This window comes from Sturnira hondurensis, unplaced genomic scaffold (assembly GCF_014824575.4).
Source record: "Sturnira hondurensis isolate 20B ecotype Veracruz unplaced genomic scaffold, ASM1482457v3 Scaffold0001020, whole genome shotgun sequence".
Lineage (NCBI taxonomy): Eukaryota > Metazoa > Chordata > Mammalia > Chiroptera > Phyllostomidae > Sturnira > Sturnira hondurensis.
Genome location: NW_028073651.1, coordinates 1,274,781 through 1,298,509, shown reverse-complemented (window position 1 = coordinate 1,298,509; position 23,729 = coordinate 1,274,781). Strand labels below are relative to the sequence as shown.

The window sequence follows — 23,729 nt, the reverse complement described above, 5'->3', positions numbered from 1 at the left end:
AAGAAGGGAGAATTCTCCTATTTCTTATTTGTCCATCTTGTTGAAGTTACTCACATAGACCTTTCTTCTGTGGTCTCTTGTGCTTTGTTGTTCTACAACAAATGTAGTGCTGCCCATCCACCTCTTCAGATCTTCTCTTTCAATTTATGTCATGTGTATTCTATGTAATGGCTCCACTGGGATTAAAGGGGACGTTTCATTTGTGCATTCCAGGAGAAACACAATTCTCTCCATGCAGAGTGGACACAGAGGCTGTCTGTCCCCTTTTTGCGAAGTGCTGTTGGAAAGGGTTTGGCACATGGGCTTTGCTAAAGTCATAACTAGGAACCCATTTTATTGATTAGTATTTTGTTACCATTGCCAGTTCGTCACCCCATTCTACTTATGCTTGTTTATTGTTGACAAAGTGTCAAATATTCAGTTCTGAGTTATCATTTCTACTCAGATTTTCAGCCCACAGGTAATCTTCACCTATGTAAACTTTGCTCCTCAACCATTTTTTTAAGATGGTGTATATTTTTATTTATTTAATTTTTATTATATTTTATTGATTATGCCATTACAGTTGTCCTATTCCCCCCTTCATTCCCCTCTACCTTGCACATCTTTCCCGCATCACTCCCCCCCTTTAGTTTATGTCCATGTGTCACAAGTTCTTTAGATTCTGTATTTCCCATAGTATTCTTCCCCCCACCCCGTCTATTTTCTACCCACTGCCTATGCTACTTATTCTCTGTACCTTCTCCCCCCTTCTCCTCTTCCCACTCCCTGTTGCTAACCCTCCATGTGATCTCCATTTCTATGGTTCCGCTCCTGATCTAGCTGTCCTCTTAGATTGCTTTTGTTTCAGGTGTGGTTGTTAATAACTGTGAGTTTGCTTTCCTTTCACTGTTCATATTTTTCATCTTCTTTTTCTTATATAAGTCCCTTTAACATTTCATATAATAAGGGCTTGGTGATGATTGAACTCCTTGAATTTGACCTTATCTGAGAAGCACTTTATCTGCCCTTCCATTCTAAATGAAAGCTTTGCTGGAAAGAGCAATCTTGCATGTAGGTCTTTGGATTTCATGACTTGGAATATTTCTTTCCAGCCCCTTCTTGCCTGTAAGGTCTCTTTTGAGAAATCCGCTGACAGTCTGATGGGCACTCCTTTGTAGGTGACTGTCCCCTTATTTCTTGCTGCTTCTAGAATTCTCTCCTTCATTTTAGTCTTGGCTAATGTAATGATGATGTGCCTTAGTGTGTTCCTTCTTGGGTCCAACTTCTTTGGGACTCTCTGAGCTTCCTGGACTTCTGTAAGTCTATTTCTTTTGCCAGATTGAGGAAGTTCTCCTTTATTATTTGTTCAAATAAGTTTTCCATTTGTTGTTCTTCCTCTTCCCCTTCTAGTACCCCTATAATTTAGATGTTGGAACATTTAATGATGTCCTGGAGGTTCCTAAGCCTCTCGTCGTTTTTTTAAATTCTTGTTTCTTCATTCTTTTCTGGTTGGATGTTTTGTTCTTCCTTCTGGTCCATTACATTGATTTGAGTCCCAGTTTCCTTTCCATCACTATTGGTTTCCTGTGCATTTCCCTTCATTTCAATTAGTTTAGCCTTCATATGTTCCTCTAATTTGTGACTATAATCAACCAGTTGTGTGAGCATCCTGATCACCAGTGTTTTGAACTGTGCATCTGAGAGGTTCGCTATTTCTTTTTCGCTTAGAGTTATTGGCTCTAGGGCTTTGAGTTCTTCCTGAGCCCTATTTTGGACTGTTAGTGCCTGTTATGTATGAGGAGTGGAGCCCTAGGTGTTCACCAGGGCCGGGCGACCCAGTCACTGGGTTGTGATGCTGTATGTTGGGGCAGGGTCAAAGGAAAGCAATGGCGGTCCCGTCTGCCGCCTCCTGCTGCCGGGGCTGCGTGGTCCGTCCCGCTGCGTGCGAATGTGCGACCCCGCTCACCCCACCACCTCACGCCCTTTCTGGGTTCGCCCGATGGGGCCTGCGTGGTCCGTCTCACTGCTCACTTGTCAGCTGGTTTATCTGCGGGTGAATGTGCCACTGTGGTCAGCCTGCCCTGCACCCTCACTGGTTCCACACTGCTAACCCCGCTGCCTGTGCGCCTGGGTTGGGGATCTTTCCTGCCTGACCCTGCCCCACTGCTGGCTCCGCCTCTCTTACCGTCCTGGTTGAACGGTTTGTTGTTGTCGGACTTCCATATAGTTCAGTTTTCTGTCTTTGGCTGCATCTTTGTTTACTAAACCTTTGTTGTATTCAAAGTTGGTTGTGGGAGAAGGCACAGTGTTTCCACCTACACCTCCATCTTGGCGGAAGTCTAAAGATAGACAGTAAGAGTGAGAGAAACATGGAACGTGTCAGAGGTACATCTATCGGTAGCCTCTTGTGCACCCCCAGCTGGGGGCCTGATGGACAACACGTGCTTTTGTCTTTACTAGGAATAGAACCAGTGACCTTTCAGTTTGCAAGCTCACACTCAATGCATTGAGCCACACCAGCCTTGCCTGCCCTCTCCTGCCCTGCCCTGTAGTAGTAGTAGTAGTAGTAATAGTAGTAGTAGTAGTAGACGACCCTGACTATCTACTTCATGTTTCACCCTACGCTCCTGTCTCTTCCTTGGTGAAGTCACCAACACTGCCATGCGTTTTGGCCAAGTAATGTATAACTATCATTTTTTTAGTGTGTAACTCACATCTCTTGAAAATGACATCATAGAATGAGGTGTAGCTGTGAGAGCTGGCCATTTTTGATGAGAATATTCCTTCTCCATAATGTCAACATATATTTCACCAGTATTTCCTTTTGTTCAGGTTGCTGCTGTGGAGCAGAGGACGTGGATGAACCGATTGAACAGAACATTTTTGTAAGAGTGATACAGGCAGAGAATCCCAAGGTGGCTTTGCCTTCCCGGAAGAGCCACCCGTGTGAGAGTTGTGGGCCAGTGCTGAGATACATTTTCCACTTGACTGAAGAGCAGGAAACACAACCCAGCCAGAAATCATTGCAGTGTGGGGCATGTGCAAAACGATTTTACTTCAGTACAAAGTGTCGCCAGCACCAAGAGTACCGTATGAGAAAGAAGCCTTTGAAAAGAGGCGTGAACAGGATCCTACTTGCAGAGGGCTGCAATGTCAGTGTGTCCCAGAAGCTTTTTACCTGTGGGGAGGTTGGACAGGGCATCCTTACTGAGTCAGAACATCTCCAACAAGAGGCTACTGCGAGTAATAATAGCTGCTACTACTGGCCAAATGGAATCTCGCCATCTAGAGACACTACTCAAGGCAGAGAAAAGTATTTCACCCTGAGTGAGTGTAAAAAAGCCCTTGGCTGCAACCAGGCATGTATTCAGAAGAAGGGTGTCCATATTGGAAGACAGTGTTTTGTGTACTGTGATGGTGCAAAGTATTTCCCAGGAATTTGTAGGTTTTGTTATTGTCAGAGAGTTCCCGATGGAGAAAAGCCACATGAGTGCAGTGAATGTGGGAAATCTTTTACAAAACTGTCTCTACTTCATCATCATCAGACAGTTCACACTGCAGAAAGGCCTTATCAGTGCTGTGTATGTGGAAAGTCTTCTTTTAAAAGAAGAAATAGCCTGTATGTACATGGGAAAATTCACACTGGAGATAAGTGTCATGTGTGCAATCAATGTGGGAAAATTTTTAACAGACGTGATAATCTTCTCATCAGAGACTTCACACTGGAGAAAGGCCTTATGAGTGCAGTGAATGTGGGAAATCTTTTTTTTTAAAGACCTAGGCACTTCTAGGCTTTTTTTTTTAGTATTTTATTTATTTATCTTTAGAGGGGGAGAGAAGGAGAGAAATACCAGTGTATGGTTGCCTCTCGTGAGTCCCCTGCTGAGAACTGGCCTGCAACCCAGGCATGTGCCCTGACTGGGAATTGAACCGCGATCGTGTGGTTCGAAGGCTCACGCTCAATCCACTGAGCCATACCAGCCAGGGCTGAATGTGGGAAATCTTTTTTCCGAAAGACTTCACTTCATTGTCATCAGAGAATTCAAACTGGACAAGGGCCTTATGAGTGAAGTGAGTGTGGGAAATCTTAGAGTAAAAGAGGCCTTTGCTCTCACAGGAGACTTCATACAGGAAAAAGGCCTCATGAGTGCAGCAAATGTGGGAAATCATTCTTTAAAAAAAGTGCACTTTGTTCTCATCAGAGACTTCATACTGAAGGCAGGACTTATGCATGTAGTGAACGTGGGAAGTCTTTTCAGAGCAAAATTGGCCTTTACTCTCCTAAAAGTCTTCACAGTGGCGAAAGGTCGTATGAGTGCAGCAAATGTGGGAAATCTTTCTTCTGAAGGAATGCACTTCGTTGTCATGAGAGAGTTCATACTGGAGAAAGGCCTTATGAATGCAATAAATGTGGGAAATCTTTCTCCCAAAAGGGTATACTTTGTTTTCATCAGAGACTTCACACTGGAGAAAGGCTGTATGAATGCACTGATTGTGGGAAATCTTTCCTCCGAAAGAGTGGACTTTGTTGTCATCAGAATATTCACACAGGAGAAAAGCCTTATGTGTGCAGTGAATGTGGGAAATCTTACCACAGTAGCTTGGGCCTACGTTATCATCAGAATTTTCACACAGGAGAGAAGCCTTATGAGTACAGTAAATGTGGGAAATCTTTTACAATAAAATTAGCCTGTGCTATCATGAGAGATTACACACAGGATAAAGGCATTATTAGTACAGTGGATGTGCAGAAAGTCTTAGATCTTAGGACATGTACAGGATTTTACTTTCGTGGTGAAAATAAAAGGGTATTCTGTGAAGTCTTATCTGAGTCAAATCTCATACAGCCAAAAACATCAGTAAGGAGGTTCCCATGATAACCGTTTGTGAAGCCTGTGTGTCCATGTTGCACTTTCTTGATTTACCCATGTGGTTTGCCAGATCCATGTCACTGCATATTTCTGTTGAAGGTATATCCTGTGTACCACCTATAAGGTTCCAAGAGATTCCATGACTCATCATGGTTGATGTGGTCAGAAAAGGTAACTGTTCTGTGATTTGTTGGAGAAAATTAGGAGTAGCCTAGGCTTTTAGGTCTCTTTTCCTTAGCTCATTGACGCACTCTCACTACTTGGCGCATTGACGTGACTCAATGTGGCCCAGAAGACATCATCTGAATTCAGATGTCAGCTTGTAGGAGGACTGCATTTTTGAGGGACATACTTTTTTTTACATAACCAGTGATCATTTTTGAGTGTGCAGATCACCAGTGCAAGAACTTCCAGGCTGATCTCCCTTCACTTGGTAAAATAACAGAGGATATTTTTTCCAAGTCTTCTTTAATCTTGGGTGCTCTACTTACTGTGTTCGGTAGTTTATAAAGAATTTTGGTCCTCACACGCATCAAGATGTGAAGAACTTTTATGTGTGTCTCAACTTTCTCTGCCTCTGTGAGGACAGTTTGGTGCAGAAATTAACTCAGTGGTTTCTGCCAGAGTTGCATTCCTACTCATGTGCCCCCAGGCAAGACTGTGATTTGTAGTTCTTATGAGAATCTTCAATGCTGTGAGTTTCAGGAGACATGGTCTTCACTGCAAAGAAGGGGTAGCTATGAGAACCTCAGTATGTCTGGGAGCAGCATGATTTTTTTTCATATAAAGGATGGCAGTATTATCGCAGGGAATCTCTGGCCCAGACATGCCATAATGTCTGCAGTTCCATGGGGGATGGTCAGCTGGTAGCACAACAGAGGTGAGGGAAACTGACTACGAGAGAAACACTGCTGTGACAGGTCCTGGAGGAGTCTGAGGAAACTAGACAGAATGTGCATTTTCTCAGCGTCCATCCAGAAACATTTCCGACAAAAAGACCGCAGGATCAGTGTGTACACAAATCGCAGGACCTGCAGGAATCTATTGATTCCGTTATTGTCATTGAATATAATCAAAAGGTTTTGTGGCCCTGGCCAGGTTGCTCAGTTGATTAGAATATCATCTTGATATGTGAAGGTTCTGATTTCAATTCTTGGTCAGGACAGGTACAAGAAATAACGAATGCACACTTAAGTGGAACTACAAATCCAGATTTCTTTTTCTCTCTCCCCCTCTCCCCCTCTCTGCCTGCCCCTTTCTCCCTCTCCCTCTCTCTTCCCCATTTCTGTTTCTCTCTAAAATGAATACAAATTTTTAAAGAGTTTCTGAATTTCTGTCACCTCTGAGATATTCATGTCAGAGCCACTAGCACCCTGGTAGAAAGAATGAAAAAGTGAATCTATGTTCCAGGATGCAGCGATTTTGACTCAACCTGCACTGCTGTTGCTTTCAGTGAACTTTTTATTTTTTGCTTTATTTGCTGTTACTGAGGCAAAGTGTCACACAGAGCACATGAGAAAATGAATTGAATATAGAGTTGCTAAGCCTATTTTCAAAATGAGTTGAATGTACATATTTTAAATATATTGATCCACTTTTAAAATGTTGCAATTAGTAAACATCATATTTCAAGTATAATGGTTGATCAATGGCCTTCACTTATACATGACATTGGAACCATCACCATTGTCATAGTACTGATCATTACTGTCTCTGGGAATTTACCTTCTGGCCATTTTAATCTCTCCTACCCCTCACTACTCTGGAAGTAAACAGTGATTTTCGTTCCATTCTAATAAATAGCTTTGCAATTTCTTAATTTTAATTTTTACTTTTTAAACATAATTAGTTTTTGTTATTTTTAAAAGATTTTATTTATTTAGAGGGGAAAGGAAGGAGAGAAAGAGAGAAATATCAATGTATGGTTGCCTCTCGTGAGTCCCCTGCTGGGAACTGGCCCGCAACCCAGGCATGCGCCCTGACTGGGAATCGAACTGCGATTGTGTGGTTTGCAGGCCTGCGCTCAATCCACTGAGCTACACCGGCCAGGGCAAATGTCCCATTTTTTTCTCCCCTTTCTCCCTCTGTACTCTGCACCCACCTCTCACCAGCATTCCCCCTCCCCCTTAGTTCATGTCCACGGGTCGTACATATAATTTCTTTGGCTTCTCCCTTTCCTATACTATTCTTAGTGCTGAAACTGGTGCAGCTGGATCAGTCAGGTCTAGAGGGAAGGCGACCAGTGGGATTAAGAAATAAAGAGATGGAGTGAAAGCGGGGTCAGGTGGAGCCCCTTCTCAAGACTTGGGGCAGCAGATGCAGGGACAGTTCAGTTATTGCTTAGAGTTTTATAAACTTGTCTTGTTCATTGGTATGATCTGAAATTTTACTTTTAGGAAATGATTTGGAATAGGTCAGAGCTCTTCCATGGATTTGTAAATGATGAGACTTACTTGTAAACAGGTCAGAACAAAACAGCAACTGTTATTAGATGACAAAAATAAATGACCTGCTTATAGGTCTGATTCCAACGTGGTTCTTGGGGGTCCCCCTCTTTTGCACACAACACCACATCCCAATCACTTTCTGAATGTGTGTGGGCACTGTTAGACTCTCGGTGATTTCTATACCCTGTAGATTGTTTGCATTACTAATAAAAACGTATGTACACATAGAACCTAGTTACTCCCTTTTTAATTAGAAAACTTTCTCATGTGCTTTAAGCATAGGAAATAGGCCTAATTTGTGCAAAATTTCTCTTTTGTAAGGAGAAAGGATAAATCCTTTAGATATTTCAGGCACCCACTGAAATAACTCCAAGACATATCTAGGTTTAAAAAAAGTCTTTTAAAATTCCTGTTCTGAAATGCTTCTCAATCTTAATTTACCTAAGGATTGTATATTTTTTGAAATACTGTTTAATTATTTATTTAGTTAAGGTGATAATAAAATGTATGAAACATTAATACGTGCCGGCAAAATTTCAGTTCCTAGGATGGAGAGAAATTATTTTCTTGAAATTTGATCAAGTATCTGATTACCACACTATGACACCTAAATGTTCTAATAAAACAGAATCTGACCTTTCTAGGCAGATACAAGAAGAACCTTCCCACTTCACATACTGAAAGAGAGCCATATAAATTCTGTGTTAGCTTACTTTTCATATTTAGATTCATTTACCTACTTAAATTCATTACTAAGCTTACCTATATAATTTCTCTTTATAAGGCTTCTGTAACTTGTATAAACCATGTGCCATTTAAACAGTTCTTTTGCTTTGTTTCTTCTTAAGTCATCGAGAAATAACCAACTTTAGAACAAATTCATTCTCTTTCTTCAACAAGTATTTTCACATTTTGTATCTCTTNGAAGATCACATGGATGGTTAGCAACAGGGGGGTGGGAGGAGGAGAAGGGGGGAGAAGGTACAGAAAATAGCATAGACAGTAGGTAGAAAATAGACGGGGAGGGCGAGAATAGTGGGGGAAATATAGAATCTAAAGAACTTGAGACACGTGGTCATAAACTAAGGGGGGGAATGGTGGGGGAGGGAGTGTGTCAGGTGGAGGGGAATGAAGGGGGGAATAGAACAACTGTAATGGTATAATCAATAAAATATATATATTAAAATAAAAAAACAAAAAATAAAGGAGTGAGCCTCGGCAAGGCTGGTTTCAGGTCACAGGGAAGTCAGAGAAAAGGAAGCTTTGCAGACAGATTCAAAGGGTAGTTTGGAGTCAGGATGCCATTGGCTGTAAATCTGGTGGGGACAGGTAGAGTTTAGGAGGAAGTACAAAGTTCACACCAGGGAAGGGGTCTGGATGTGAACCAGAACGAGCCAGCCCTGAGCCTTTGCCCTGAGAGCTTTTTATTTCTATTTGGTCCCTGACAATCTTAGGAGAAATTTTGGGAATATTTTTTGATGTGCTATGGTGCTTTACTTTTATCTTGAGTGTGGCTGGCTTTAATGTTTTTTTTTTTTTTTTTTTTTTTTTTGTTATTTGCTCCCCTGGCTTCCTGTGTCCTTGGGTTAGCTGGCACAAATGACAATTGATCTCTGTTCTCTATTTTTTTTTGTTGTNTTGCCCTGAGAGCTTTTTATTTCTATTTGGTCCCTGACAATCTTAGGAGAAATTTTGGGAATATTTTTTGATGTGCTATGGTGCTTTACTTTTATCTTGAGTGTGGCTGGCTTTAATGTTTTTTTTTTTTTTTATTTTTTTTTTGTTATTTGCTCCCCTGGCTTCCTGTGTCCTTGGGTTAGCTGGCACAAATGACAATTGATCTCTGTTCTCTATTTTTTTTTTTTTTGTTCTCTATTTTCCAGACCAGGGAGATTGAAGCTGTGTATTCTCTGGTCAGGAAGGGGAGTTATGAACCATTTGTGCTCAAGTGCCCCTGATTAGAGGAGATAGGGTCTTGCGATTTACCCACTGGCTGTTAGTTGCTTAAATTGTTTGACTCCGTTTAATTTTCTTGTCTCAGTTTTCCTATTGCACTGGCTCTGGAATTTTCCTAGCATCTTACTACGTAGAAAAAGGAACATATACATGAATAATTCTTTAACATGCTCCCCATTTGCTAATTCCCTCAGAGGTGACATGTTAGGCTTTGGGTGATAACGAATTCTGACCCCAATGTGATTCCCGTGGATTCCCCCCTCCTTCACACACAACACTGCATCACAATCACCTTCCAAACGTAGATGAATTTGTGTCAGTGCTATGTAGACTCTTGGAGACTTTTACACACCCTCCAGAACGTTCACTTTACTAATAAAAATCTGTGCATAGAAGTAGAACCTCGTTACTCTCTCTTTAATTAGCAAAGCTTCTCATGTGCTTTAAGCATAGGAAATAGGCCTAAGTCATCCAAAATTTCTCTTTTGTAAGGAGAAAGAATACATCCTTGAGATATTTCAGGCACCCACTGAAATAACTCCAAGACATATCTAGGTTAAGAAGAAGTCTTTTAAAATTTCTGTTCTGAGATGCTTCTCAATCTTAATTTACCTAAGGATTGTATATTTTTTGAAATGTTGTTTAATTTTTTATTTAGTTAAGGTGGTAATAAACTGTATGAAACATTAATATATGCTGGCAAAATTTCAGTTCCTAGGATGGAGAGAAACAATTTTCTTGAAATTTGATCAAGTATCTGATTACCACATATGACACCTAAATGTTCTAATAAAACAGAATCTGACCTTTCTAGGCAGATACAAGAACTTCTTCCCACTTCACATACTGAAAGAGAGCCATGTAAATTCTGTGTTAGCTTACTTTTCATATTTAGATTCATTTACCTACTTAAATTCATTACTAAGCTTACCTATATAATTTCTCTTTATAAGGCTTCTGTAACTTGTATAAACCATGTGCCGTTTAAACAGTTCTTTTGCTTTGTTTCTTCTTAAGTCATTGAGAAATAACCAACTTTAGAACAAATTCATTCTCTTTCTTCAACAAGTATTTTCACATTTTGTATCTCTTATTGCCAAACCATATGTTACTCAGGAGTTCCAAACCAGGCAGCTACACTGCTCTTGTGTTTGTGATATTCTGGAAAAAAAAAAAACAAAACACCCGGAGGACCAGCAGAGGTGCACATGCTGTGGACATGACATTTATTACTCACATTACAGGGGAGCTCACCAACGGTGGCAGATTGTTGCAAGACTGACTGAACCCTGCATCCAGCCTTGGTGCTACTTGTAGGTCTAGGAAGGGAGCAGTAGCAGCCAGAAGGGAGTCACAGTAGCCTGTGAGAATGCTACAGGGTTGTGATAAACACAGGGGCCTTCAGAAAGGCTGGGTTATCCAGGCTGTTGTTCCTGCTCCTTAAGGCTGCTGGCCAGGCAGCCACCTGTTCTCTGAGTTGAAGGGGCCGTATCTTGAGCTACCCCACACACAATGCAGACACTACCCCTCCATCTCACAATCTTTGTTATTAGTTGTTTTGGAAGAGAAGTCCCTGGGTGGTGAGAGTATTGGTGCATTGACTCTCCCTACTACAAATACAGTACCGGCTATACCCCAAGAGGAGCAGAAGAAGGCAGAGGCTGAGAATGCCAAGGAGGACATGGCTTTTGTCTTTCCCTGACCAGTGCCCAAGATTTTGACAGAGAAACCAGGTCCCTGCCTCTGTATGGTACTGAAGTCTTTGCCTGCCTGATGGGAGACAAGGGAATGGGATGTGAACCTGGAATAGAGAGGCTGTTAGCTGATTCTCCCAAAGTAGGGAAAGGTTGGAATCCCCAAAGCAGCATCACCTTGATAGGGAATTTTTGTGTCCAACTCAACCATCTGCTAACAGGTTCATTCAGCCAACAACTGAGTCTCACTTCAGAAGGTGGTGATGCAGACAGGCTTCTAAAATGAGTGCTGTATTATGTCAAGAAAAGCATTGCTTAGGTTGGTAAATATATTTCATAACTTCTAGAAGCTCTGAGTCTTCCATTTGTTAAATTATATTTGTAATTTTGAGAGACATCTTGGTTTTTTTAAAGATTTTATTTATTTTTAGAGGGGAATGGAGGGAGAAAGGGAGGGAGAGAAATACCAGTGTGTGGTTGGCTTTCACAACCCAGGCATGGGGCCTCACTGGGAAGTGAACCAGGATCTCTTGGTTCGCAGGCCCATGTTCAATCCACTGAGCTACACCAGTCAGGGCTCGCCTAATTTTTTTTTAAGATTTTATCTATTTATCTTTAGAGAGGAAGGGAAGGAGAGAAGGAGAGAAATATCAATGTATGGTTGCCTCTCGTAAGTCCCCTGCAGGGAACTGGCCTGCAACCCAGGCATGTGCCCTGACTGGGAATCAAACCGCAATCATGTGGTTCGCAGGCCCGCGCTCAATCCACTGAGCTACACCAGCCAGGGCTTCGCCTAATTTTTTTTATCTTAACTGATAAATTGATGTTCAAATTATAACAACAATAGAATTCCATTAATGTTTATGTTATGTATTTAGTTCCTTTTTCTATCAAAGGCTTGTGCTACTGTCTTGTGTTATACTTGTCACATACATATATGATGGTGTAAGTAGGTCATTTATGTAAATATTTTCAGGACTGTGTAATGAAGGCATACCTTTTGTATTATGACTCCCTGTGTTGAGCAAACAGATTATTGTTTGTAATTAACACGGACTCAAGCCCCTTCCCCAGAAAAAGATGACGACTTTCTTTAGCCACGTGCAAGAAGAGTTCTTCATAGGGACCTGGCATTTCCTGGCGCCTTTTGCCATGGGTCTGGGTCATTTCTACTGTAGTGAAGTGGGACAACCCCTAGTCAAAGCCTCGGAGTCTCAGGAATCGGGGCGGGGAATACCATCGCGCCATCCCAATAGCTGGGGGAGGGGTTGGCATGATGATATTTCCGTAAAAGTCATTTCCGTTGGGACAGTTGCTGGGGCTGGACTTCCGGCGTCCTCCTCAGTGTGGGCAATTTGCTTTAGCTAGAATTGGCTCAGTTACTTGCTCAGAAGGTCCAGTTCGCTGGGTGCTGGTGGAGATGCCTGGGCGGGGAAGGCGCCAGAGTCGCGGTCCACAAAGATCATCCGAGAGGAAGAAGGTGGACGACGCTGCCCGGGCGGCCCGCGCTAGGGCGGAGACAGCGGTCGCCATGACAGAGGCGGCCGCCTCTCCCGCTGCTACCGACCGGTCTCGAGCTCACAGTGCACTGGCGGCCTCCCTGAGACGCCCGGCTGAGGTAAGGGCGCGTCCCCTCACACCTCCACCCACCTCAAGCGCCTCACCACAGCGAACCCCGCATCCCGTGTGCGGACGCCCTGCAGCCCAAGCTTCGCGGGTGGGTCAGAGACGGAGGCTCACCGGAGAGAGGAGTGTTGTGGTTTCTGAGGACACAGCAAGTACAGTGCAGAGTGGACAGGGCTTATTCGTATCTGAGACTCCCGCGCGGATCTCGGTGAGGATTATTGAAGCAAAGAGCAAAGAGGAGGCAGGGTGGACTTCAGAGCCAATAATTCGGGTCTTTACCGGGCTGTGAGATCCAAGAGAAAACTGGGGTTGTGCAGGATCCTGCTGGGACATATCAAGGACTCTTTGGATGCCGTATGCTTAGTTCGTGGATGATTCTAGAGAGATGCCCGTGCTGTGTGCAGCAGGAAGGTGGCAGAACTGAGGGAGTGCACCTGGGGTGTGAAGGTGTGCAGGAGGCAGACATTCCACAATGGTGTGCACAACTACAAGGAGTGTGAGCTGGAGATCCTGGGCCCTGGTGGGAGGATAGGGGGCTGAATCCTAAGCTCATGTTTGGCTGTGCTTTGGAGGCATGATCTGGGAGACTGTGGCAGGAAGGATGAGAGCCTGTAGTCATGGCCCAGAGCTACGGCTTCGATGACCTCGATGACCTTTATGTGCCGGTCGCCAGGCTGCTGTTGTTGAAAGTGGTAATAGTAATTAATGGGACTAGCGCTGGCCTTAGGACCTGATGTCCACACTGAACTGGGCAGCCCTGGAGGAAATACAGTGAGGGGAGGATTCATGAGAAGTAATATCTGGGTTCTCAGGTAGACAGCTCTTCATTCATTTGTCTCCGTTGTGACAGGTTGGCGTGACCTTTGCAGACATTGCCCTGTACTTCTCCAGGGAAGAATGGCGTCTCCTCAGTGAAGCTCAGAGACGCCTGTACCTGGATGTGATGCTGGAGAACTTTGAACTTATATCTTCACTGGGTAATGCCTTCACTCTGCCAGTGGTGTGGGCCAGGTTTTGCATTTCCTTATGCCCCCTGTTCTCTAGGGGGTACTCCCTTTTCATTCCTGAACTATAAGCACTGCTTGATTTTCCAGTTCTGAGCAGTTCCTTTCCTTGGTGCGGCTGCTTTGTTTGCACCACTTCTCCCCCTGCAATACCAGTCCCTGTTGTTCTAAACCCTCAGGGAAAGATCTGTGGTTTGTAATGTTGTGTGGAGACTAATAAATACCACCTTGATTTGTCACAAAAAAATTTTTTTGTATTCCTTTGGTTATTTGTATATATATATATATATACATATATATATATTGGAAAATTGTCTCTACAATTTTGGCTAATGAGTATTTTGAATTCCTTGTATATTTTATACATTAATTCCTTTCCCCCAACTGGTACACAGCTTTTTTCTCATTTGTTTCATTTTCTGATTTTTTTTAATTCATTTTTCTCATTTGTTTCATTTCAGTTCGCAGATACTGCTTTTAGGGATAAATTACTTTTAATTAAGTTGTGTAGAGGGTTTTCTTTTTCTTTTTTTTTAAATTAAAGTGGTACTTTGTTAATAGTCTTCATAAATTTATGTGACTTTTTCTGACTTGAACCCACAATATCTCCCAGCCATATTTTTATATGGTTTGCAAGTTTTTCTGCCATCCTGAGATTGCCTTTTTAAAAATTATTATTGTTACTATTATTCATATTTTTATTATTATAATATTATATTGACTTCTATTTTTAGATAGCGAGAAGGGAGGAAGAAAACCGTGATATGAGAGAGAAACATCGCTCCTTCCCCTCTCTCTCCTGCTCCCACTGAGGCCTGAACCTGCAGTCTACTTGTGTGCCCTTAGAGGGAATCCAACAGGCCACCTTTAGCCTTGAGGGACAATGTCCAACCCTCTGAGCCACAGTGGTCAGGGCTGCCTTTTCATTTCATTATGTTAAGTGCTAATCTGTGAAGAAGCTTTTTCATTTGTCTTAGTCCAGACTGTTTATCTTTGCTTTTTGCTTGGTGGTATTGTCACATTCAGAATATTATTTCAAAAACAAATCCTCAGCTTTGATTGTAGGGGTTAAGTCCTTCAAACTGGAAGGTCACCTGTTGGAGTCAAGGTCAGGGCCCATGCCTGAATTGCACTCCGGGGTCCCAGTTGTTTGGGTATGGGAGGCAACAGATCAATTTTTCTTTCTCACATTGGTGTTTCTCTCCCTCTCTTTCTCTCCTCCCTTCTTTTGAGAAGAAAAGTAAGTAAAACTCTTTTAAAAATAATATAATTTTTTAAAAATATTTTATTTATTTATTTTTAGAGAGAGGGGACAGGAAGGAGAAAGAGTGGGAGAGAAACATTAATGTGTGGTTGCCTCTCATGGGTCCCCCACTGGGAACTGGCCTGCAATCCAGGCATGTGCCCTGACTGGGAATAGAACCGGTGACTCTTTGCTTCACAGGCCCATGCTCAATCCACTAAGCTACACCAGCCAGGGCAAAAATAATATAGTTTTTTAAAAAAAAACAAATCTCTAAAACTTCTTTAGGTTATCTGAAGAAGTTTTAAGTTTTAGGACTGACATTGAATTTTTCAGGAAGTTTCAGCTAACTTTTCAAAAAATATATCTTATTGATTGTGCTATTACAGTTGTCCCATTATCCCTCCTTTATTCCCCTCTGCCGTGCACTCCCCCTGCCAACCACATTTCCCCCCATACCTCATGTCCATGAGTCATATATATAATTTGAGTCATATATATAATTCTACATTTCCTATACTATTCTTAAGTTCCCCCTGTCTATTTTGTACCTACCATTTATGCTACTTATTCTCTGTACCTTTTCCTTCTCTCTCTCCTTCCCACTCTCCTGTTGATAACCCTCCATGTGATCTCCATTTCTGTGGTTCTGTTCCTTTTCTAGTTGTTTGCTTAGTTTGTTTTTGTTTTTGTTTTGGGTGTGGTTGTTAATAACTGTGGGTTCCTTGTCATTTTACTATTTATATTTTCTATCTTTTTTTAGATAAGTCTGTGTTACACTTCATATTATTATAAGGGCTTGGTGATGATTAACTCCTTTAACTTGACCTTATCTGAGAAGCACTTTATCTGTTCTTCCATTCTAAATGAAAGCTTTGCTGGATAGAGCAATCTTGGATATAAGTCCTTGCCTTTCATTAGTGGGAATACTTCTTTCCAGTCCCTTCTTGCCTGTAAGGTCACTTTTGAGAAATCAGCTGACAGTCTGATGGGAACTCCTTTGTAGGTAATTGTCTCCTTTCTCTTGCTGCTTCTAAGATTCTCTCCTTATTTTTAATCTTGGCTAGTGTAATTGTGATGTGCCTTGGTGTGTTCCTCCTTGGGTACAACTTCTTTGGGACTCTCTGAGCTTCCTGGACTTCCTGGAAGTCTATTTCCTTTGCCAGATTGGGGAAGTTCTCCTTTATTATTTGTTCTAATAAGTTTTCCACTTGTTGCTCTTCCTCTTCCCCATTCTAATACCCCTATAATTCGGATGTTGGAATGTTTAAAGATGTCCTGGAGGTTCCTAAGCCTCTCATCATTTTTTTGAATTCTTGTTTCTTCATTCTTTTGTTTGGTCATTTTTTTCTTCCTTCTGGTCCACTCCCTTAATTTGAGTCCCAGATTTCTTTCCATCACTTTTGGTTTCCTATGCATTTCACTTTCACTTAGTTTAGCCTTCATTTGTTCATCTAATTTGTGACTAAAGTCAACCAGTTCTGTGAGCATCCTGATCACCGGTGTCTTGAACTGTGCATCTGATAGGTTGGCTATCTCTTGGTCACTTAGAATTTTTGGCTCTGGGGCTTTGAGCTGTTCTTCTTGAGCCATAATGTTTTGGTCTGTTTGCACCTGTTTCGTATGAGGGGCAGAGCCCTAGGTGTTCACCAGGGCAGGGCAACCCAGTAGCTGCGTTGTGATGCTATATGTGGGGCCAGGGTCAGAGAGGGGCAATGGAGCTTGTTCCACGCTCTCTCTTGGATTTGGGTCCCCTCTGCTGCTTCCCGCAAGCAAACCGCAAGCAGACAGGTACCCCCCTGGTGCTGGCTCCCAGGTGTGTGGGCTTGTGCACCCTCCAGGACCCTGTGGGTCTCTCCAACAAACTCTCTGTGAGCCTGGGACCTTCTCCTGGCACCTTGACCTCGAAAGTTTTTCCAGTTGGTGCTTTTAGCCTTTAATTCCTGTCGCTGGGGCCCACTTCCTGCGCCGTCCATCTCACTGCTGGCTCCTTTGCCTGTTTTATCTGTGTGTGAGTGTGTGACCACAGTCAGCCAGCCGCCTTGTGCCCTCACTGGGTCCGCTTGTTACCACCCCATGCCTGTGATCTGCCAACCGCCGCCTGTACTCCTGGGTCGGTCTGGCAGCTTTTTCCTTCGTGACCCCTCTCTGCCAGCCGCTGACTCCACCCCTATTATTGGTCTGGCTAAATGGTTCATTGTTGTCGGACTTCCGTACAGTTTAATTTTCTGTGTTTTGGTTGTGTTTTTGTTACTAAAACTTTGTTGTCTTTAAACTTGGTTGTCTGAGGAGACACAGTGTTTCCACCTACATCTCCGTCTTGGCTGCTAGTCCTCTGGTTCTTGAAAACAAAAATTTCCACTGTTTTTCACAGAACAGTACACTAAGGCCAAACTGAGTGCAATCACAGTAGTTGATAGATGTAACTCGGACCCTTGTTTTTGACCCTTGCTATATTCAAACTTGTTTGGTTACCCATCCTCCCTGTCGTCTTTTCTGTGCTCTTTTATGGTTTTTTGCCCATGCTTGGCTGCTTGTCTTTTGTGTGTGTTTGTTTGTTTATTGATTTTATTTTATTTTTTAAAATATTTTATTTATTTATCTTTGGAGGGGAAAGGAAGGAGAGAGAAAGGAAACATCAATGTATGGTTGCTTCTCATGCATCCCCTGCAGGGAACTGGCTCCTGCCGGAAACTGGCCTGCAACCCAAGCATGTGCCCTGACTGGGAATTGAACCGCGATTATCTGGTTCACAGGCCCTCGCTCAATCCACTGAGCTACACCAGCCAGGGTGTTTGTTTATTGATTTTAGAATGACAAGGGAAAGGAGGAAAAAGGGAAAAACATCACATTGTTGCTCCAATTATTTATGCATCACCGGTTGCTTCTTGTTATGTGCCTTGGACAAGGGTGGAACTCAAAATCTTGGCTCAGCAGGTCGATGCACTAGCCCAGAATCTCCAGCCTTTTTTGCACCAGGAACCTGTTTACTGGAAGGTGGGGTAGGTGGCATGGGAGTGTGGATGGTTAAGGGGAGGCAAAATGGGAAATGCAGCTCAGGGAGCTTTTTGCTTACCCCCTTCAAAGGTACAGGGAGGAGACAGGAGGCTGAGCTCAGGGGAGCTCCACTTGCAGCCAGTTCCTAACAGTGTGTAGAGTGGTATGAGTCCATGGCCGGGGTTGGGGACTACTGCTCTAACTAGCTGAGCTACCTGGTCAAGTCTGATTTTCTATTTATCTTAATTAGATTTATTTTCCCCTCCTCCAGGATTGATTTTTTTTTTTTCTGGATAGCTGTCTACTTGAGAAGGGAGAATTCTCATATATCTTATTCACCCATCTCGCTGAAGTCACTCATATAGACCTCTTCTCTGTGGTCTCTTGAGCTTCCTTGTTCTACCACAATGTTAGCCATCCATCTCTTCAGTTTTTCTCTTAGAATTTATGTCGTCTGTATTCCATATAATGGCTCCACTAAGATTTAAAGGGACATTTCATTTGTACATTCTGGGAGAAACACAACTGTATCCATGTCAGAGTGTACGCAGAGGTTGTAACGTTTTGGTGAGGGTTTGGTGCATGGGCTTTGTTAAAGTCATAACAAGGAGCCCATTTTATTCATTAGTATTGTGTTATTATTGCCAATTCCACATCCCATTCTACTTATGCTTATTTATTGTTGATAAAGTATCAAATATTCATTTCTGAGTTATCATTTCTACTCAGATTTGCAGCCCACAGGAAAATCACCTATCTAAACTTTAATCCTCAACCATTTCTTTTTTTTTAAGATTGTATTTATTTTTTAGAGAGAGGGAAAAAGAGGGAGAAAGAGAATGAGAGAAACATGTGACGTGTGAGGTACATTGATCTATAGCCTCTCGTGTGCCCCCAACTGGGGGCCTGGCCCACAACCCAGGCATGTGGCCTGACTAGGAATAGAATCAGCGACCTTTTGGTTTGCACTCTGGTGCCCATTCCATTGAGCCACACCAACCAGGGCACAACCCTTTCTGTTATAGGTTTTATTTTTTTACTTCACTCTAAATTTGGTCTATGCTTACGTACTCTTGGAGTGCACACATATCATTACATTGACCTTGAACATTACAGGCTCTAGTACAACTGATCTAGATGAGGTTGAGCTCATTCAAATTGAGCTCTACACAACCTCGCCTCACCAGTGGAAAAGATGGTACAGGAAGCCGTATGTGAAGAATAGTAGTAGACCCCGACTGTACTTTTTTTTTCACCCTATACTTGTGTCTCTTCCTCAGTGAGGTCACCAACACTGCCATGCTTTTTGGCCATATAATGTATAACAGCCATTTCTTCAGTGTGTAACTCATGTTTCTTGAAAATGACTTCATAGAATCATGCTTAGCTGTGAGAGCTGGCCATTTTTGATGAGGATATTCCTTCCCCATAATGTCAACATATACTTGACCAGTGTTTCCTTTTGTTCAGGTTGCTGCTGTGGAGCAGAGGACGTGGACAAACTGGTTGAACAAAACATTTCTGTAAGAGTGGTACAGGCAGAGAATCCCAAGGTGGCTTTGTCTTCCCGGAAGAACCACCCGTGTGAGAATTGTGCGCCAGTGCTGAGATACATTTTCCACTTGACTAAAGAGCAGGAAACACAACCCAGTCAGAAATTATTGCAGTGTGGGGCATGTGCAAAACGATTTTACTTCAGTACAAAGTGTCACCAGCACCAAGAGTACCACGTGAGAGAGAAGCCTTTGAGAAGAGATGTGGACAAGATCCTACTTGCAGAGGGCTGCAATGTCAGTGTGTCCCAGAAGCTTTTTACCTGTGGGGAGGTTGGACAGCACATCCCTACTGAGCCAGAACATCTCCAACAAGAGGCTACTCGCACCAGGGACTGGCCAAATGGAATCTTACCATCTGGAGACACTATTCAAAGAAGAGAAAATTATTTCACCTTGAGTGAATGTACAAAATTTATTGGCTGCAACCATGCATATGTTCAAAAGCAGGGTATCCATACTGGAAGACAGTGTTTTGTGTGCCATGATGGGGGAAAAAATGTCCCCAGAATTTGTAGGTTTTGTTATTGTCAGAGAGTTCTCAGTGGAGAAAAGCCACATCAGTGCAGTGAATGTGGGAAATCTTTTAAAAAATTGTCTCAACTTCGTTGTCATCGGACAGTTCACACTGGAGAAAGGCCCTATCAGTGCAGTGTATGTGGGAAGTCTTTCAAAACAAGAAGTAACCTTTATTTACATAAGAAAATACACACTGGAGAAAGGGCTTATGAATGTAGTGAATGTGGGAAATCTTTCACCGATAACACTCGCTTCCATTGTCATCAGAGAGTTCACACAGGAGAAAGGCCTTATGTGTGCAGTGAGTGTGGGAAATCTTTTACAAGAAGTGATATCCTTCTTTCTCATCAGAGACTGCACACTGGAGAAAGGCCTTATCAGTGCAGTGAATGTGGGAAATCATTTTTCCGAAAGAATTCACTCCGTTGTCACCAGAGGGTTCACACTGGAGAAAGGCCTTATCAATGCAGTGAATGTGGGAAATCTTATCGCAGTAGACCTGGTCTTAGCTCTCATCAGAGTTTTCACACAGGAGAAAGGCCTTATGAGTGTAGTGAATGTGGAAAATGCTTCTTCCGAAAGAATGCACTTCATTGTCATCAGAGACTTCACACTGGTGAAAGGTCTTATGAATGTAGTGAATGTGGGAAATCTTTCATCAAAGGTACTCACTTCCATTATCATCAGAGAGTTCACACAGGGGAAAGGCCTTATGCATGCAGGGAATGTGGGAAGTCTTTTACCAGAAGTGATCACCTTGTTTCTCATCAGAGAGTTCACTCTGGGGAAACACCCTATGAATGTAGTGAGTGTGGGAAATCTTATCAGAGTAAAACTGGCCTTCGATCTCATAAGAGTCTTCACACTGGAGAAAGGCCTTATGAGTGCAGCGAATGTGGGAAATCCTTCTGCCGAAAGAATGCACTTCTTTGTCATCAGAGAGTTCATACTGGAGAAAGGCCTTATGAGTGTAGTGAATGTAGGAAATCCTTTTTTCAAAAGAGTGCACTTCGTTGTCATCAGAGACTTCACACTGGAGAAAAACCTTATAAATGTAGTGAATGTGGGAAGTCTTTCTTCCGAAAGAATGAACTTCGTTGTCATCAGAATATTCACACAGGAGAAAAGCCTTATGTGTGTAGTGAATGTGGCAAATCTTACCACAGTAAAACTGGCCTTCGTTGTCATCAGAGTTCTCACACAGGAGAAAGGCCTTATGAGTGCAGTAAATGTGGGAAATCTTACCGAAGTCGTGCTGGCTTACAATATCATCAGAATATTCACACAAAATAAATGCCTTATGAGCGCAGTGAATGTTGGAAATCTTACCACAGTAAAATTAGCCTGTGTTATGAGAGATTTTACACAGGAGAAAGGCCTCATTAGTACAGCGAATGTACTGAATGTCTTAGATATTAGGACATGTACAGGATTTTATTTTCATGGTAAAAATAAAAGGGTATTCTGTGAAGCCTTGTTTGACTCCAATCTCATACAGTCAAGCATCAACAGTTAGGAGGTTCCCATGAAAACCTTTCATTTGTGAAACCTGTGTGTCCATGTTGCACTTTTCTTGATTTATCCAGGTGGTTTGCCAAATCCATGTCCATGCATGTTTCTGTTGAAGATATATCCTGTGTACCACCTATAAGGTTCCAAAAGATTCCATGAGTCACCATTCCTGATATGATCAGAAAAGGTAACTGTTCTGTTGTTTGTTGGAGAAAATTAGGAGTAACCTAGCTTTTTAAGTTTTTTTTTTTCTTTGCACTCTCAGTACTTGGTGCATTGATGTGACTCAATTTTGGCCCAGAAAATGTCATCTGAATTCAGATGTCAGCTTGTAGGAGGACTGCATTTTTGAGGGACATGTTTTTTTTTAATATAACCAGTGATTATTTTTGAGTGTCCACATCACCAGTGCAGGAACTTCCAGGCTGATCTCCCTTGGCTTGGTAAAATAATGGAAGACTTTTTTTCCAAGTCTTCTTTAATCTTGGGTGCTCTAGTTATTGTGTGCAGTAGTTAATAAGCAGTTTTTGACCCCACAAGCATCAAGACATGAAGAACTTATATGTGTGTCTCAACTTTCTCTGCCTCTGTGGGGACGGTTTGGTGCAGAAATCAACTCTGGTTTTTGACAGACTTGCATTCCTGCTCATGTGCCCCCAGGCAAGACTGTGGGCTTTTTAGTTCTTATGAGAAGCCTCAATGCTGTGAGTTTCATGAGACATGGACATCACTACAAAGAAGGGATAACTGTGAGAACCTCAATATGTCTTGAGAGCAGCATAAATTTTTTTCTTGTAAGGGATGGCAGTATTATTGCAGGGAATCCCTGGCCCAGGCCTTGCAAAGGACCATGTGTCATAATGACTGCAATTCCAAGGTGGATGGTCAAGTGGTAGTACCATAGACGTGAGGGAAACTGATTGCAAGAGAAACTCTGCTATGACAGGTGCTGGAGGAGACTGAGGCAACTAGACAGAATGTGCATTTTCTCAGCGTGCATCCAGAAACATTTCTGAGAAGACTGCAGGGTTGGTGTGTACACAGTTTGCAGGATCTGCAGGAATATTTATCTCTTGATTCAGTCACTGTCGTGGAATGTAATCAAAACATTTTGTGGATTGGCCAGATAACTCAGTATCACCTGGATATATCAAGGTTCTGATTTCATTTCTTGGTCAGGACACAGAAGAAGCAACAAATAAATGCACTCATAGTGGAACTAGAAATCCAGATTTCTTTTCTCCCCCTAACTCCCTCTTTCTACCTGCCCCTTTCTTTTTCCTCTCCCCTTTCTGTTTCTGTCTAAAATGATTCAAAAATTTTAAAGAAATTGTGTACTTGTGTCACCTCTGAGATGTTCATATCAGAGCCAATGGTGCCCTGGCAGAAAGAAAAATGAAGAAAAAGTGTATTTATGTTCAGTTATGTAGCTATTTTGTTCCAGGCAGCAGTGCTGTTGCTTTCAGTGAGTTTTTTACTTTTTGTTTTATTTGTTGTTACTGAGGCAAAATGTTACACAGAGCACATGAGAATGTGGGTTTAATATAGGGTTGCTAAACCTACTTTCAAAATGAGTTGCATGTACCCTTTATAAAAAATCTTGATCTAATTTTAAAATGTTAAAATTAATAAACATCATATTTCAAGTATAATATTTGATCAGTCTTCACTTATATTTGACATTGAAACCATCACCATTGTCACTACTGACCATTACTGTCTCTGGTAATTTACTTCATGGCCATTTTAATCTCTCCTACCCTTCAGAGCTCTGGAAGTAAACAGTGATTTATGTTCCATTCTAATAGATAGCTTGCAATTTATTCATTTTAGATGATGCAAATAACACTCTGCTATCATATACATTGCATATATATTTAGAGACTTATTAATGATACATTAGTGACTCATCTGCTTTTGCTGAGAAAGAATTCCTTTTTAAATATATTCTACTGATTATTACAGTTGTCACATTTTCCCCCCTTTATTCCCCTCCACCCTGCACATGCCCTCCCACCCTGATTCCCCACCTTTAGCTTATGTCCATACATCATATATATAAGTTCTTTGGCTTTTCCATTTCCTATTCTATTCCTAACCTCCATCTTCTACCTACAATTTATGCTACTTATTCTCTGTACGTTTTCCCTGTCTCTCCCTACTAACTCCCCTGCTGCTAACTCTCCATGTATTCTCCATTTCTGTGATTCTATTCCTGTTCTAGTTGTTTGCTTTTGTTATTTTGGTTTTTTTTCTTAGATAAGTTCCTGTAACATTTCATATTATAAGGGCTTGGTGATGATGAACTCCTTTAACTTGGCCTTA

General features: G+C 42.1%; 3 protein-coding genes across 3 annotated transcripts; all 3 read left to right on the top strand.

Annotated features, from left to right (window-relative positions):
• The first annotated feature begins 3,074 nt into the window (after positions 1-3,074).
• LOC118996397 (zinc finger protein OZF-like) lies at positions 3,075-21,363 on the top strand. Its single transcript, XM_037059771.1, has 2 exons — positions 3,075-3,427; positions 19,892-21,363. Exons 1-2 carry the CDS (start codon positions 3,075-3,077, stop codon positions 21,183-21,185), a joined length of 1,647 nt encoding a protein of 548 aa, XP_036915666.1. The 3' UTR covers positions 21,186-21,363.
• Positions 3,454-5,671, top strand: LOC118995192 (zinc finger protein 154-like). The gene is given in 2 exon segments (XM_037058134.1): positions 3,454-3,483; positions 4,074-5,671. Coding segments are annotated over 2 exon segments (816 nt in total). The 3' UTR covers positions 4,860-5,671.
• Positions 12,266-13,827, top strand: LOC118995851 (KRAB domain-containing protein ZNF747-like). Its single transcript, XM_037058995.1, has 2 exons — positions 12,266-12,568; positions 13,427-13,827. Exons 1-2 carry the CDS (start codon positions 12,371-12,373, stop codon positions 13,649-13,651), a joined length of 423 nt encoding a protein of 140 aa, XP_036914890.1. The 5' UTR covers positions 12,266-12,370; the 3' UTR covers positions 13,652-13,827.
• Positions 21,364-23,729: the final 2,366 nt, after the last annotated feature.

What these genes read in the sequence shown, in the direction of transcription:
- LOC118996397 (XM_037059771.1), top strand. Translation starts at nt 3,075, where the DNA reads ATGAGAAAGAAGCCTTTGAAAAGAGGCGTGAACAGGATCCTACTTGCA. An exon ending in TATTTCCCAGGAATTTGTAG is followed by an intron (nt 3,428 to 19,891) that starts GTTTTGTTATTG and finishes CAGAATTTGTAG; the next exon opens with GTTTTGTTATTGTCAGAGAG.
- LOC118995851 (XM_037058995.1), top strand. Translation starts at nt 12,371, where the DNA reads ATGCCTGGGCGGGGAAGGCGCCAGAGTCGCGGTCCACAAAGATCATCC. An exon ending in CCCTGAGACGCCCGGCTGAG is followed by an intron (nt 12,569 to 13,426) that starts GTAAGGGCGCGT and finishes CCGTTGTGACAG; the next exon opens with GTTGGCGTGACCTTTGCAGA.